At 37.7% G+C, this 15,777-nt stretch overlaps 1 protein-coding gene across 1 annotated transcript; it reads right to left on the bottom strand.

Moving 5' to 3' along the window:
- Nucleotides 1-1,079: 1,079 nt before the first annotated feature.
- LOC149241168 (uncharacterized) lies at nucleotides 1,080-3,268 on the bottom strand. The gene is made up of 3 exons (XM_089373901.1): nucleotides 3,139-3,268; nucleotides 3,007-3,068; nucleotides 1,080-2,837 (listed from the first exon to the last, which is right to left on the bottom strand). Exons 1-3 carry the CDS (start codon nucleotides 3,176-3,178, stop codon nucleotides 1,482-1,484), a joined length of 1,458 nt encoding a protein of 485 aa, XP_089230027.1. The 5' UTR covers nucleotides 3,179-3,268; the 3' UTR covers nucleotides 1,080-1,481.
- Nucleotides 3,269-15,777: the final 12,509 nt, after the last annotated feature.

Below are 15,777 nucleotides of genomic sequence, written 5' to 3'. Positions count from 1 at the left end.
CCCACTGCTGCTCTTGCCCACATTGAAAATGTGACTAGAAATGGCAGGCAGAGAGCATAAGAAATCATGGTCTCGGAGAGCTTGTGATATATGAGTTTGGTGAGATGGGCATCATGATCATTATATGAGAATAAACCCAGTGCTTGGATTTGTTGTGAGATTTTGGCTACAAGGAGGCGATCGAGAAGGGCTTGGGAGAGAACAATTACAGAAGAAACCGGGTATAAAAGTAGAAAGGCAATTGAAGTGAAGAAGGAAAGATGGTTCACAGCAATCACTGCAGACTCCTTGAAGATACCCACTAAACTCAAGAGGAAGAAATTCTCCAAATTCCTTTGCTTTTTCCGAGCCATGGCAATCCCAGAAGTGATACAAAGTTACTTTAATCTTCCAAACCATAACACCTGATAGAACCTACAGTAATCTCCACTCTGTGAACCCCTTAGCAGTCTGTGTGTATGGGTGTCAAAAATAGCAATGTCAATACAACTGAAAGAGAACTGATTTGAATTGTGAGAGCGCGTGGGAATCCAAGAGCCCGCCTAATGAAGATGAGTTCCGTCTGGGCATTGATTAAGAAACAGAGACAAGCTTAATTGTCATAACCCACCTGTTTTTGAGGCAATAGGCTATCACTTTGCTGTGTGTGAGGAAATTAGTGTGGTTGATTAGACAGCCGCATTGTGTAAGGACTAATACCCAAAGAAATTATCCATTAAGCTAAGGGAATGGATAAGGTAAACATACAAAGACATCAACCAATGCTAGCGTGAGAAAGGACACTAATGAGGACCTGCCCAATGAAGTGTACCTACAGGATAAAGCTTTAGGACGGTATTATTATTATGAGAAAGAAAAAGGAATATATTTTATTATTATCATTATTTAATTTTAAGCTTACTACAGAGCTAAACACTAAATTAGTGAATGAAACTCCATTATTTGCTAAGTCTAAAAAAACATATATACTCTACCACAGTTTTGAACCTGTGATCTTTTAAGAAAACACACATACTCTAAAAAACAAGTATTCTTAACCATTAAACCAACTCACACCTTTATATTTCTTGAACATAAAATAAATGGAAAAACCCTTTCATAAAAGTAAAAATAAAATGTATAATCATGTAAACTTAAAATATTTATTGTTCAATATTCCCATGGTCTTCACATCTATTTCATAAAAACTGTGGAAAATCCCGTTGATGAAATAGACATCCCATTGTAATTATTACTGCGGCACAAGATACAAAGTTACACAACCCCGATACCCATATGTTGAAATGGTTGTACAAACTTAACTATGAATACATGAGCGATGACCAACCAGATCTGGAACTGAACTGGATCGAACCCACAAAATACATCATGAACTAAACCGAATATCGCCCATAATACTATAATCATATAAGTTTCCTACACAAACACCCACCCTCACATGATCCATAGATATATTTATTCGCCTTTCCACACCCATTAACCTATTCTTCAGCCTTACCCTCTTCAGCAGGAGCTGCTTCAGCAGGCTTAACAGTCTCTTCCTTAGCTGGCTCGGCTTCTTTGGCGGCCGGGCCAGATTCCTCCTTGGGTTTTTCCACTTGCTCGGATTCCCCCGGGGCCGATTCTGCTTCAGGCTCCGATGCAGGCGGCGTTACAGTCGATTCCTCTGCAGATATCTCGACTGTGGCGGGGAGTTCATCGACTGTTTTCTCGGCCGCGGGAACCTCCTCAGCGGGACTGGAGACAGGAACTTCTTCTTCAGTGGCTTTTTCGGTCGTGGGTTCGATCTTGGTAACCTTCTCTTTGGGGCTCTCAACTTGTATCAGAAACTGTGATCTTGTTGCACTTGTCCCTGCTGTGTCTTCATCTTTGATGGGCACAAGTTTATGCTTCATCCCATCTTTGTAAACCTTGTAATAATTTTCCTTTCCGTAATGTACCACATCCCTGTCATAGTGCCATGGCCTGCCTAGCAGTATGTCACATACATTCATCGAAATTATATCACAAATGACCTTATCCATATATTCGTCGAAATGAAACTCCACTTCGCATTGCTCATCTACCAGCAACTCATGGCCTTCTTGCAGGTATGACATTCTGTAAGGGGTGGGGTGTTTCAACCGCTTCAACGCCAACTTTTCCACCATCTCTCTGGCCACCAAGTTATTTGTCGTTCCACTGTCAATAATCACCGTCCAGGGCTGACGGCATGACATACCACGCGTCTGAAACAAAGTGTTCCGCCCTGCTGTGTCTTCATCTTTGATGGGCACAAGTTTATGCTTCATCCCATATTTGTAAACCTTGTAATAATTTTCCTTTCCGTTATGTACCACATCCCTGTCATACTGCCATGGCCTGCCTAGCAGTATGTCACATACATTCATCGAAATTATATCACAAATGACCTTATCCATATATTTGTCGATATGAAACTCCACTTCGCATTGCTCATCTACCAGCAACTCATGGCCTTCTTGCAGGTATGACATTCTGTAAGGGGTGGGGTGTTTCAACCGCTTCAACGCCAACTTTTCCACCATCTCTCTGGCCACCAAGTTATTTGTCATTCCACTGTCAATAATCAGCGTACAGGGCTGACCGCATGACATACCACGCGTCTGAAACAAAGTGTTCCGCTGAGTTGGTTCAGCTATTCCTTCGACTAACGGTAACATACAAACCCTCGGAAACCGCTGATTTTGTTCAGCTGTTTCTTCGACTGGTTTGGACAATACCGTGTTAAAAACTAGGGCTTTCCCTATGTTTGGAGCATTCTCTGCTTCTTGGCGAGGTGCGACATTAGAAATAACAGACAACCCGCAACCTGAAACCTGCACAAACAAAAAAAAACCATGACGGGATTACCCCATACTCCCTAAAGCCTTCGATCTATGCAACTGAAGTTTGGATCCATAGATCTTGATACAAACCAATCAATCAGAATGATGAAAACAAATTTGATAGTGAACATCAAATGGCAATGCCAACATGAAGATTTACCTTAACAACTTCCATATCGTACCAATTCGGGATCTTTATACAGGATGACCACGAACTTGGATCTGCTGATTCAAACGGGAATTCAATCGATCAGATAATAATATAAATAGCAGATTAATAGCTATGGCGCACCTTTACATCGAAACCCCTCCTCCTCCGTCATAAAGCTCATGTATCCGAAAATAATATAAATAGCAGATTAATAGTTAGGGCACACCTTACATCAAAACCCGTCCTTGAAGAGGAGATGTTTCTACATATATATAATAAATAAAAACAGTGAATGTAGTCAATGTAAAATCGTAACTTCGTGTGGGCATGGTTTGAGATGTGAATCGTGTGGACAGACTTCCCCTGCTTTTATCTTCGCCATGCCTTTCATGTCGACGGCTAGATTGTTGATTCGAGTGGTAGCCACTTTGCTTATGTAATAGTTTTATATTCAATTTAGTGGCCAAGTCAGATTATTCTAAATATTTTATGCAACGTGTCATTGTTATATATATATATATATATATATATATATATATATATATATATATATATCTATATATATTTTTGAAACTTGTCATTTTCCAATCTGCCTGTCATTATGACACTTTCTAAAATTATTGGCAAGTTGCCATTGGCGTGTTTATTTTGAAATAAATCGTATTTTACGGCTAAAAACAGTGAAAACGTGTATACGGGCGTCAATTTTAAAACCTGATTGATAGCCTATGTAATATGATTGGTTTAGGGGTTTTCATGGTGCTAAATCTATTTATACATTCAAAAAAGCTTAATATAAACAAATTTCGCTAGGAAAATAAGCTTAAAAAATGGTTTTTCCAGCACAATTTTGTCAAAATCCAACATAAATTTTTGGAAATACAAGGCCAAGTTTCAAAATTTTAGGTGCTCGAGGGCTTATTGATGATTCTAAATCCATTTCCATCAGTAAAGAAAAATGGTCAGATTCCAATGAGAAAATAGTCATCTAAGCATAGTAGTGGCCTACCTGGACAAGTCTAGCATAGTAGTGGCCTACCTAGACAAGTCTCATTAGGTAAACATTTTGACTTGGTCAAAAATAAGAATAAAATAAAATTAATAGGTATAATTGTTAATTGAAACATTTTGGGTATGTCAAATTAGATAAAAATAGAAATAAAATTTTAAAGATAACGATTATAATTATAATTATTAATAATTAAACCAGCTCAGATCTATTTTAACCTCGGATTTATAAGGGCCGAGAGGGATATTTCTAACTCCAAACCTTTCCTAATGCTTTGCACCTAGAGAGATTTGGTTGCTTAAGAAAGATCTAGGCTGATTTTCATAACTTATTTTCATTCAAATTAAAAGAAAATGTTCTTGCTTTTAATAATAACTTCTCGTAACCCGGATGCGGGTGACTGTACGGGTCATTAAACCTCCCCGCACATCAACACATGTTGACAGAGCCGAGGAGATTGCCAAGCATATTGATACCGAGGAAGAAGGATTCGCATTTAATGGTGAAGGACGGCAGCGTTAAGGTAAGGCAGAGTGTTGCAGGGAGGGCATTGAAGCCGAGTGTGTCTGCGATTGTTTCAAGAAATTTGAGAGTAATGGTGGGAGGAATGCCGTATCGAAGTGCTGAAGGGGCCGGTTTATTTAACCGACATGCCCTTACCTGCAAACCTCAGAGAATGTTTGGTTCAGTGCGCGGAGAGCAGCACCTTCTGCTGCCAGAGATCCTCTGTGAAATAGAACGTAAGTTGCAGGTGATCCAGCTGGGAAAAGTGATGAGGAGGAGGGGTGTGCCTCGCAGAGGTGGGCGGTCTGGTGTGCGTGCCGCAAGGGAAGAGGAGGAGCCGCATCCCATAGCTCCAATGGCGGCTAGCTATCCTTCGTCCACCAGCTCGGATGAAGAATTCTTGTTTGGGCAGAACTCATATCAGTCCTTCCGTCTTCGAATTCCTGGAAGGGACCTGCAGACGGATGTCATTGTAAATCTCTCCGTGTATCTTACTGAAGCGCCTCCGATCGAGCCTGCTGGGTCTTCTCTTGCTTCCGCTGTTGCTGGCCTTCTGGATAGTGAAATCTTATTAGGAGACATGGATGGCACAGTCCACCGCATGGCTCGTCCGTTGGCTGCAGCCATCCCAGTAATCCCGCCTCCACCGGCTCCGGATCTGGAAGACAATCTCAGGGACGTCTCAATCCAAGAAATTCTGCCCCTTCGTGACCGTGATCAGTATAGAAATGAAGGCCAGGGCTCGGTTCACCCGGACTCGGACGACCAGCAGCAGGACGTGGAGGATTCGGTCATCTGGCTTGACCCGCCCAGCAATGTGGAGAGGACGTCGCCTGAAGCGCCCAGTCGTCCCATCTGATTTGGTTCAAAGGTTTTTTGAGGTCTTTCTTTTTCTGTTAATGTTTAGAGACTCTGTCTCTGTCTCTCCTATTCAGTTTTTTGTTATCAAAGCCATAAGGATTGTCTGTAACAAGTCAATGTCAAGAAATTTCCTTTGTCTCTTAGGCAATCTGAAACATTTTGGGATCCTGAACGTCCACCAGGATAATCTGGATATGTCGGATAGATGTCTGAAAGTATGGTTCATTGCTGTCTGGTTTTTTGTTCAGAGGATGGCTTAGTCCTCCTCAGCTGTTGTAATCTATGTACATATTTTCCCTTTATTAATATATAGACGTAGCCTTTACCCAGAAAAAAAAAAATAATAATAATAACTTCTCGTAATATACTTTTAATATATTCATCTTTATAAATATTTATATTTTTAATACTTATATATTTCTTTATGTTATTTTTATTTTTATTTTTATGTTTATATATGTTTAAATTATTTTATTTTATTTTATTGGTTTTAAACTAATTAATTAAGAAGGTTCTAGGCTGGTTTACCTTATGAGAAATTACAATCTCAAAGATAATTGAATTGTCATGACAATTCCTACATACAAAAAGATGTTAAAACATAGAATAGTTAAGCAACATCATTTTAAACATTGAATCAATGCATTGCAAAATACATTTAAAAGAAAATTCACAATCTTGCTCAAAACATAGGAATACATTTTTAAAAAAATCACAATCTTGCTCAAAATACAAGTCTAAAAATATCGAAGCATATATTAATTTAGCATAATCATATAAATTAAATGGTTCATCAACGTTACGGAGTTGTCTTTAGTGCGACTTTTTGGACTTTCCGGTGTCGGTGGAAAAATTTGAGGTGAAATCTTGATTTGTGTTATTTAAACTAGTTTTTTTCACTGTATATATGGATTTAGCACTCTAGAAAACCCCATGGCACTTCGATTGCATAAGATTACCCATCAAGCTTGTGATTTCAATAAATTCCTGCCAGATTTTAAAGAAATTACACCGGAAAAACCCACAATAAAAACTTCCAAAAAAATCACACTAAAAAAACTCTCTTATTTACGTAAACATTTATAATTTAAAAACTTTTTATAAACTCTAGATTTATTCTTAAATTATTAAATCTACATCGTTTATAATACTTTTTGATTAAAAAAATAAAAAAAATAAAAAATTCTAATAAGCATGGACCATGCCTATGGGAAACACACGATGATAACTTTCTCCGCGGGAAACGGGGAAACGGACTTCCTTCTCGGCAAGAGCTAACCAGCCTGCCATAGGGCATTAAATGCCCGTATGGAGGCGGCCTTTACCATGCATGTCGATGCTCTTCATGCCTGCATCCATCGTTTATCCAGCAGCAGGACGGCCAATCGCATCATGCCTTTTCCGGGAACATGGGACCCACCACCTCCGAGCTGGCACTGGCCCATTTTCAAACCAGCACTCGCGCCAAAAGAGCCATTTGCTCCATTTGCGCTCCCGTCGACGCTGCTCTGCCTCTGCAACCCGTCTCGAGCATACACCGCCCGCGCTCACGCTGCTCGCTCACCCACCTCGCAGGTCCACTCACGGTGCTCAATCCCGGCATTCTGTGCGCCGTCAAGCATGAAGTAAATTAACCTCTGTGCTTACAGAAAATTCAGACGAATTTATGAATTTATGCACGCTGGGAAAAACCCTTCGGCTTGTCAGAATTGAACTGTTCGAACCCTATGAAACCAGTCGATGGTTTTCACAAGAAATTTGTTTATGAATTTCCATTTTCAGATGAAAATTGTTTATGAATTTCACTGTAGCATAAACAATTAAATTTAAAATTCAAAAATGGAGAAAGATTATAATACGTGGTTTTTTAACGGAAGATGTAGTTTTCCTTTACCAAGGCCATAATTGATTTCAATGGATAAGTTTAAAAACTAGCCAAACCTCACAGGTCTGCTCAGGCTGTGTGCCCCCAGGCGTAAGGTGAACTGCACAGTGAATAAATAGTACCAAAGATTGCAATTTAAAGTTCGCTACAGTGTATATATACAATGTTTAAGGTGAACTAAACAGTGTATATACATAGTGCTTAAGATTCTCCTTATTTATGTATGACAAGTTTGTTTCAGATTTACAGTTTTAATACGAACATTTGAAATATAAAATTCGCCACAGCAAATATCACAAGTTTGTTTGAGACTTACAGGTTGAAGACGAACATTTATTACAAGTTTGTTTACAATTTAAAGTTCGCAGCTGTGATTGTAAAGTACTTAAGGTCGACTGCATAGTGTTAATAGCATAATTAACAATGTCGAGTAGAGTATAAAACATAAAATTATTCCTAATGGAGATCATTTAAAAATTTGAACACCCTGAAGTAGAATAAGAAAAACGGTATATGGGACTGAAGCAATGCCTAATTTTTTTTAGCAATCAACTACATACACTCTGCAACAAAAGGGAAAGGACTCATTTACCAAAGCATTACTACAGATGGAATAGCAAGCTTAAGAAAGTTTGTAATGTCATATAAAGCTTCCCTTGAGAAGGATGTCCATGTCTTCTTGCATGCAGGGGAAAATTTAACATAAATTGATAGAAGTGCCACATTTAGCCAGTTGGAAATGTTGTTTGCAAGCGCAGCCCCTTTATTACCTAATCCAACTTTGAACACCAATATCCAACAAACGGGAACATGGAAACAAAGAGTTATTGAACTGCTTAACATCATCGGAAAGACAACACCTTGTGATTGAAGAAATTTCACTAGGGGTTGTAGAGCCGCAATAGCAAACAAGCTAGGAATCATCCATCTTGCAAAGTTCCCTGCTTCAAAAGATATTAAAGGGTCTTGGCCAAGGGCTACAAGAATGTGTCCCATATATGCCCATATCACAGCAATTGGTATGCTCACACAATAAAGAGCAACAATTGCTCTTTGCAGTTGAATCCCAAGCAAATGATATTGCTTTGCTCCATATGCTTGTCCGCAAAGTGTCTCTAATGCACCTGCCATCCCCATCTGTTCATAGACACACGAATAATTAAAAGATATCTGATCAATCTAATGTTGAGGACTTTCGAAGATTGAACGATCCATTTCTCACTTCCAGCTTAACTTTAAGTGTATTTACTTACATATCATTCTATAAACAAAATATCAAACCTAATAAGTTTGTACTTCAAGCAACTACAAGTTAAAAACTGTATTAAGGGTCACTTTTCACTTACAAGATAAAATTGTATTAATGATCACTTTTCACTGGCAAGTAATTGAGATGGATTCATGTACACTTTTTAAGTTTTCAGCAGGTATTCAAGGAGGTTGTTAAGCATGCTTCTATGCGCTAAGCATACGGTAAAGAAAAGCTCCTTATTTATGTCACTTTAAATGATTGTTCCATAATGCAGGAGCATCTAATTTGGAAAAAAAAAAAAAGAGTATTAATGTTATTATTAGTTGAGCATGTAGAATATAAAAGTAGTGGTACCCTATCCTTGTAGGTAGGAGAATCTTGGATAGTTTTAGTGATAATATGAATTTCAAATTTCTCTAAGCTCTTATGTGTTGTTGGGGAAGAAAGGGAATTGTTCTTTCTTTGTTCTTGTTTGTGGATGGTATTGTCGTGCACTCTGAACGCTGTTTCAGTTGTTGCTTTGGCAACCCCTGGCTGTGCCACCTTCATGGTATCAAAGCAGTGGACAAGATGGCCGATAGAAGAATTTCAGTATGGCAGTGGAAAGAAGCAAGGGCTGGAAATCGATGAGTGGACACCTGCGAGTTAATTCATTGATTGGAAACATTTAGCACACATGATTTGACTTCCTGGATATTGCCTCTTGTTGATGGTGATCTGGATAAGCATAGGAGTGTTCTCTCTATTTGGAACCCTCCACCCAATGAAATCCCTCTTTGAAGATGTGAGCAATAGCTCTGGAAAACACTAACAGTGAACTGCAGTTGGAATCGCTGGATATAACAATGTTTTTGAAAATGTAACAGGAAAAACCATTTTCTAGGGTTTATTTAGTCAATCTTACTAAAAGATGATATTTTGAAATCCTTAGAATCCTTGATAGCATGACAAGGTTTGTCTTAAATGATTCATTTCTTCTTGTCATGCTACATCCTCATTTTCATGAGCATGCATGCATTATTAACTCTTTATGCCCAAAGTCTTATCACTGATATTTGATTTTCTGTTATTTTTCAAGGATGTGCATTCAAACTTGAGGTAGCATAAAAATAATCAATTTCAATCAGGATATTTTGTCATATTAAAGAATTCTAACATGAATCTATTTTGTTGTTGTCACTATGCAGTGCTTCTAAGCTCACGGAATGGTGGAAAAGTGGACACTGTGCATTGAAGTATCACGCCGCCCAAATCCGGGTCGAGCATCTTTAAAATTTGTCCTTCACAATGGGGCAAAAAATCATGTGGTTTATAGAATATGGGAAGTGCAGGGAAAGACAACCAATAACAAAGCATACTACATTACACTTGTTGCGGGGTTAAAAGAGGCAAAACACAATGGGGTGAATTACATAACAGTGCTGACAAACTCAGATTTAATCTGTAATCACATGGAAGGCATCTACAATGTTCGTGCAGACAATTTGAAGCCCCTCTACAGAGAGGCAAAAATCTGGAGTGCTCGATTTAATTCTTTTACGATAAAGCACCTTGCGGAGATCCATAAAATGTCTACTGATCTAATGGTTGGAGCAATCTCAAGTGTAGATGCAGGTGCCAGAGATGATTCAGGATCATCGTTCATTCCACTGGCAAACATTGATCAGCGTCAGTATAGGTCTCGACTATGTGTATACACCATGGTTGTCATTTTTCTTGGGATTCTCATACTGTGGTTCTTTCAGTAAAGAACTCGTTAATGTACTTTTTTTTTTCGTTTTGTAATATCATTCACCTTAGATGTCCACTCATGTTATAACTGAATTCATGTGTCCAATTATATACATTATATTTGAGGTGAACTAATTATTCTTAACCTACTAGTGGTTCAACGAAGATTATTGTAGCTCCGTTTGAATTTAATTTTAATTTCAAGTTTCAGATGCTACCTCTTTAATATCGTCTTGATTTCCACCTGGATGGATGCCATGGGAATAAATGAAAGTAACAAAATAGGGTTATTTACATCTGGTTTGTTGGTTTTCACAACATTTAAGAAGTAAAATTCATTTCTCATGCAAACCCTAGCTATATCCATATCTATATGATGACAAGCCGGAAATAGTTGATGCATGATCTAATGTGAGATGAAGAATTGCATACCATGAAACTCTCCTAGGAACATTGATGCATAATAATGACAAACTCTAACCTAGTATGAAGTGAATTTTCTTAGGTACATGGTTTGCCCTAGAATGATGCAATGTACGCATATATCAATGAAGCCCTACATGCCCATGATGCCTTTGAAGATGCCATAATCTTAATAAATAAAGAACACAAGTGAAGAAACGCTCATCTTTCAAAATTGCCTAAAAGATTAAAAATATGGAGTCCCTAAACTTTGTCAAAATCATAATGATAAATTCTGCTTCAAAAAGCTTAATCCCCCATTTTCTTGACATTTGTTTTTCTTGACATGTCCCTTGTTCGTCACACCCACACTAATCTTCCAACTAGGACACCTTTCTTACATGAACAAGAAATGCTCTAGAGTCTAGTGTCCCATGTTTCCAGCACCGGAACCAAAAACTAAGGCTTTGGAATTTGCAAGAATGACACCAACAATAACAACTAGAAAGTTAAAGCATAATGCCCCATAATATTGGCCATCTCGTTACCATAGGTCTAACTCAGCTAATGGCCATAGCTCATCGTCTAATCAAGAACACTCACTATTGACTTTACACCAGAATCAACGGTGATGTGCGACCATAAAAGTATGCCATAAACCATAACAGGGAAGTGCATCATCACCATCCATATTCATCAAAGTGTAACGAAGAAAGATGTAACAAAATACCATGCTTATTAACATATACACAGCAACTACAAGAATCCTGATGGAACAGAGTAGGTTATCAAACATTTAGAACAATGCTCCATTCAGTATCCACAAAATATGGCAAGAACCCTTCAATAGCATGCCAAAACTAATCAATGTTACCACTTGTAACAACCCAAAACTAGCAACAACCCTAAACTGTTCAGAGCTCAAGTACTTGAACACCACTACCTGCTCAATGGCAATTTAGGTAACCTTTACAATGTTCCGTTACCCTGATGTACATGCATCTTTCACATCCAAACTAGTAAGTAAAGCAGAGTCGTTTTCAAAGAAACGTTACAATGAGTTCGAAGCTCTCTTAAGACATCCAAGTTTAAAATGAATATCACTTTACATTTGACCAAGTCAAATAATATATCTAAAATGGGGATTAATAACTCACCGACCAAGTCAAATAATATATCTAAAAGGAGGATTACTCGTTGTACCATATAATTCATCTTTAGATCCTGTGTAATGCATAAAGAGGTGGAATACTATGTTATGGAGCCCATGTACTATTATCACAAGCATCACTTTCATTTATATCAAGGTGTCAAGGTTATTTCTATATTATATGTTAATTAGAGTCTAGCAGTGAGAAGCTTGATTAATTCATATATCCTGAAGCCTTATGAATAATTGTATAGCTATGTTTCTATAGAGATGTAAAATTGGTTGTGTGAATGGCCTAGAGATGGCCTGTGCTCATGGTTTTTTGGAGCCAAGGCTAGTTTACATATGACATCACTATGTTTTCACAATCATAACAGATTATATCAGTTCATTTACTAAATGAACTAAATTATGGTGCATCCAGAAACCAAATTAGTGTGATATTAGAAATTTTATTCATTAGATTTTAAATCCAGAATGTTTCAGTGTAATGGCTTCTAGACCTATTTTCACAATCATAACATATTAAATCAGTTCATTTACTAAATGAATTAAATTATGGTGCACCCAGAGACCAGATTAGTATGATATTAGAGCTTTTGTTCATTAGATTTAAATCCAGTGTAATGCTTTCTGGACCCTCTTTGGTATATGGGTTGTTATCTATGTAATGTCCATAATAATTGCAACTTTTACAATAATACTGTCTTTCCTCCTCCTCACTGATTGAAGAACAAGGATCCATTAAGCTGCCAATATCCTCCATAGACAAGATAACCGCTTAGCCGTATAGCTAGTTACACAGATCAAACTTTACAAAAAAAAAACTTGTTGAAAATACTATGGTGCTTTACAGGCTCTTATCTTCCCAAGCATATACTAATAAGAATACAATTTTGTATAAATATAAGTGAAATAAGCTACAAATTACAATGACATTTGAAAAAGATCCATCACAAACTCTACTTTCCAAAGCAATTGGGTGTCTCACTTGGAGGAGGCTCACAACTGCAAATAGCCATGGAACTGCTAATTATAGCTTTGTTCCGAAGAATAGATAACTCTTCATGATACATAATATAGGCCAAAAAGGTATAACAGTAACCCAGATCGTTCTTGCAGGAAAGTGATCCTAAGGTTAGCTTCACATCTGAAAACAATCTAATAGTATTCTTAGTGAGAACACACTTTATTAGTTAACTTAGAAGTTAGAACCACCATCCCTATTTGATGGCTCAAACAATCCAAGGCGAGATCAGTTTCAACTGTCACTGAATTTTGGGCACCATAACTTAGGATCATCTGGGTTTTTTCATTCAATAAATATTCTGGCACAAAAACCCAACTTCAGAAAACTTAAGGCTCCCCATTGATGGCAATGCTCTTCAACAGAATTAAATTGCAGTCAGGAACACAGTGTTCTAAGCTAACTTAGAAGTTAGAACCAATTCCCTATTTGAAATCCAAAATCTCCACATACACTAACAGTTTACAGTTCCAAGGCCAACTGCAAATGGGTAGAAATGGAAATGTAAATAGTAAGTCAGCAAGCATGGATCCTTGGGCCTGTGATCTGTAACTCCCAATGTTTAAGCAAGCAATATCATTATGGAGGCCTGGGAAGTGATGAAAAATGGTCAAAATGAAAAAGAATTCAAAAGAAATATGGGGAAACTCACCTTTTTCAAACAATGTGGGGTAATCCTGGCCTGCAGACCATAATTCATGGAGGAACCCACTTGCTTCTTCCATTGCTTTACCCCACCTTCCTGCTCATTTCTCTCCTCGTCTTGGTTCACTCTCGATCTGCTACCCCTTTTTAGACGGCCTCCTCCCCTGTATATTCTCTCTGCTACACTTGCTTCAATGCATTTTCAGAGAACTGAAACGCTGTTATATTCACATTGGGCAGATGGGTATACCATTTCTGGCTCCTTTTCACTGTCTTTTCATATTTTTCTATTTTCTATGTTGACTGGAGTGTTTTCAATGCAGGCATGTTCTGTAGAAATTTATGTGCAGGTGAAGTGCAACGCGCCTTAAGATAATTAATGTTACTCTGTTCTGTAGAAATTTATGTGCAGGTGAAGTGCAACGAGCCTTAAGATAATTAATGTTAAATGTTGTAGGTTCTGTTTGAGTTCAATCCTATTGCTCCGTGTTGAATGGCCCTTAATTTGACTTATATTAACAAAACTGCTCCACAATCGTATGCAAAAAGATGATGTGAGAATAAAAAATAAATTTAGCCCAAGTTCTTGAGCTTGCAGCCTAATGGGAAATTGCTAAAGGCATATTTTTGAGGACCATTGTCGTCAATTTCACTTGTGGTAACTGATAACGAGATGAACTGTGGTTTGAAGAGCATTTGGAAGGCTTGTGAGGCTGTTAAGATTTTTCTTTCCTAGAAGGATTAGTTTCTCAAATATGGCATGTCATTTAATGATCACCAGCTGTGGTGGTCCCCTCTTGTGAAGTTTGAGGGCAAGCTGCTGTTCGAGTCTCCCTAGGTCTCAGCCTTAAGGCTTTTCAAGAAAGGCATTAACTCAACCAATGAATTGTGTAGATTGCTAGCTCTAACACCCTTTGTTTGAGCCAAAATTTTTGGCCTCCTAGCCATTGCCAACCAAAAAATGGACAGGCTAGGAATTGGACTAAACTTTGTCTCCAAACAAAGTATTAGATGGTATACTATTTTGCAAGAAGAGAGAGAATTTTTTGAGTATGGTCATTTTAAATTAGAGGATGCCAATAAGTTTAGAAGGGAAGTAATGGCTGAAGGGGTTTAGATTCCTTCTTCACCATATGTGGACTGTCTCCTAATGGCAGAATTGGATCTCTCTAAATAAGATGGAAGAGACAATACACCTACTATGTGGCCATGGACGACCAAGGAAAATGTTGGATGACGAAATTTGGTGAAGCAGGAATACCTCTATAACTAAGTTGCATGATATGGGGAAATGGAAACTTGAATTTGAAACGGAAAGGTGATGGAAATGTGACCCCTCAAATTAGTAAACAGTGAAATTTTCAGTTTTAACATTATGGTTTAGAATATAGATTCATGATTTAAAAGATATCTTTTTATTTCAGATCCAAAATTCTAGTCACGCAGTTTTTACTCCAAAAGTAATAAGCAATAAGATACTTTTTTCAGCCCCACTGAAATGTATTTTAGGCGTGTTTCAGCCGTGTTTTGGAGTTTTTGTACCGAAATGTGGCTGATATGCAGGGGGTACATTTCCTGCAACATAGCTCTACAATAATTGTTTTTATCCTGCTAGGTCCATCCTTCCTTCATGAGTCATGACACATTGGACTTGAAAGACATAGCATTGAGTATGCATAGATGGGTTCCAACTCCACAATTTTCAATCATTTCCAGACACCAAAGGACTGACTTTGAGCATGTCAATAATTTTAACCAATTTTCACAAAAGACAAATCTTCACAAATTTTCACTGAAATTCATTTTGTATTAAAGCAGCAAGCCAAAATAACATCTACAGTAATGAGACGGCCTGATATATAAGAGTTCCAATTCTGCCTTTATGTACAATACACTATACTGTTATCCAAAAAGGATGTATTAAGCTTATAGTAGCGAAAAGGCAAATAACCATTTTCTGGAGTTTGTCAGAGTTCAGCCAACATTTACACTGAGATTTTATATGCTTTGAGTTCAACAAAAGATTTCAATAGCTCAATACGATAACCGTACAAAATTGAAATTACATAATGTTGTACATATTCAAAAACATGTTCAACCCATCATGCACACAACATGTTCTTGGATCAGGAGAGCCCTTTATAGGGCTATGCCCATATTATATCCATGAATACTCATCAACTCGAATATTTGTCATCTTGCCATTGATTGCTAGCACTTTGATTGTTCTCTTCACCCGCTATTTCCTGTAAAACAAATTGAGAAGAATGTTGTCAAATGTTTTTGGTTAATCCATCACAAAACAAATTACAAA

Source organism: Pinus tabuliformis, chromosome 8 (assembly GCF_031772625.1).
Source record: "Pinus tabuliformis cultivar Carrire ecotype Pingquan chromosome 8, CPIR1, whole genome shotgun sequence".
NCBI classification, from domain to species: domain Eukaryota; kingdom Viridiplantae; phylum Streptophyta; class Pinopsida; order Pinales; family Pinaceae; genus Pinus; species Pinus tabuliformis.
This window is presented reverse-complemented; position numbering and strand designations above follow the sequence as displayed.

What these genes read in the sequence shown, in the direction of transcription:
- LOC149241168 (XM_089373901.1), bottom strand. Translation starts at nt 3,178, where the DNA reads ATGAGCTTTATGACGGAGGAGGAGGGGTTTCGATGTAAAG. An exon ending in GGAGGGGTTTCGATGTAAAG is followed by an intron (nt 3,069 to 3,138) that starts GTGCGCCATAGC and finishes TTGAATCAGCAG; the next exon opens with ATCCAAGTTCGTGGTCATCC. An exon ending in ACGATATGGAAGTTGTTAAG is followed by an intron (nt 2,838 to 3,006) that starts GTAAATCTTCAT and finishes TTGTTTGTGCAG; the next exon opens with GTTTCAGGTTGCGGGTTGTC.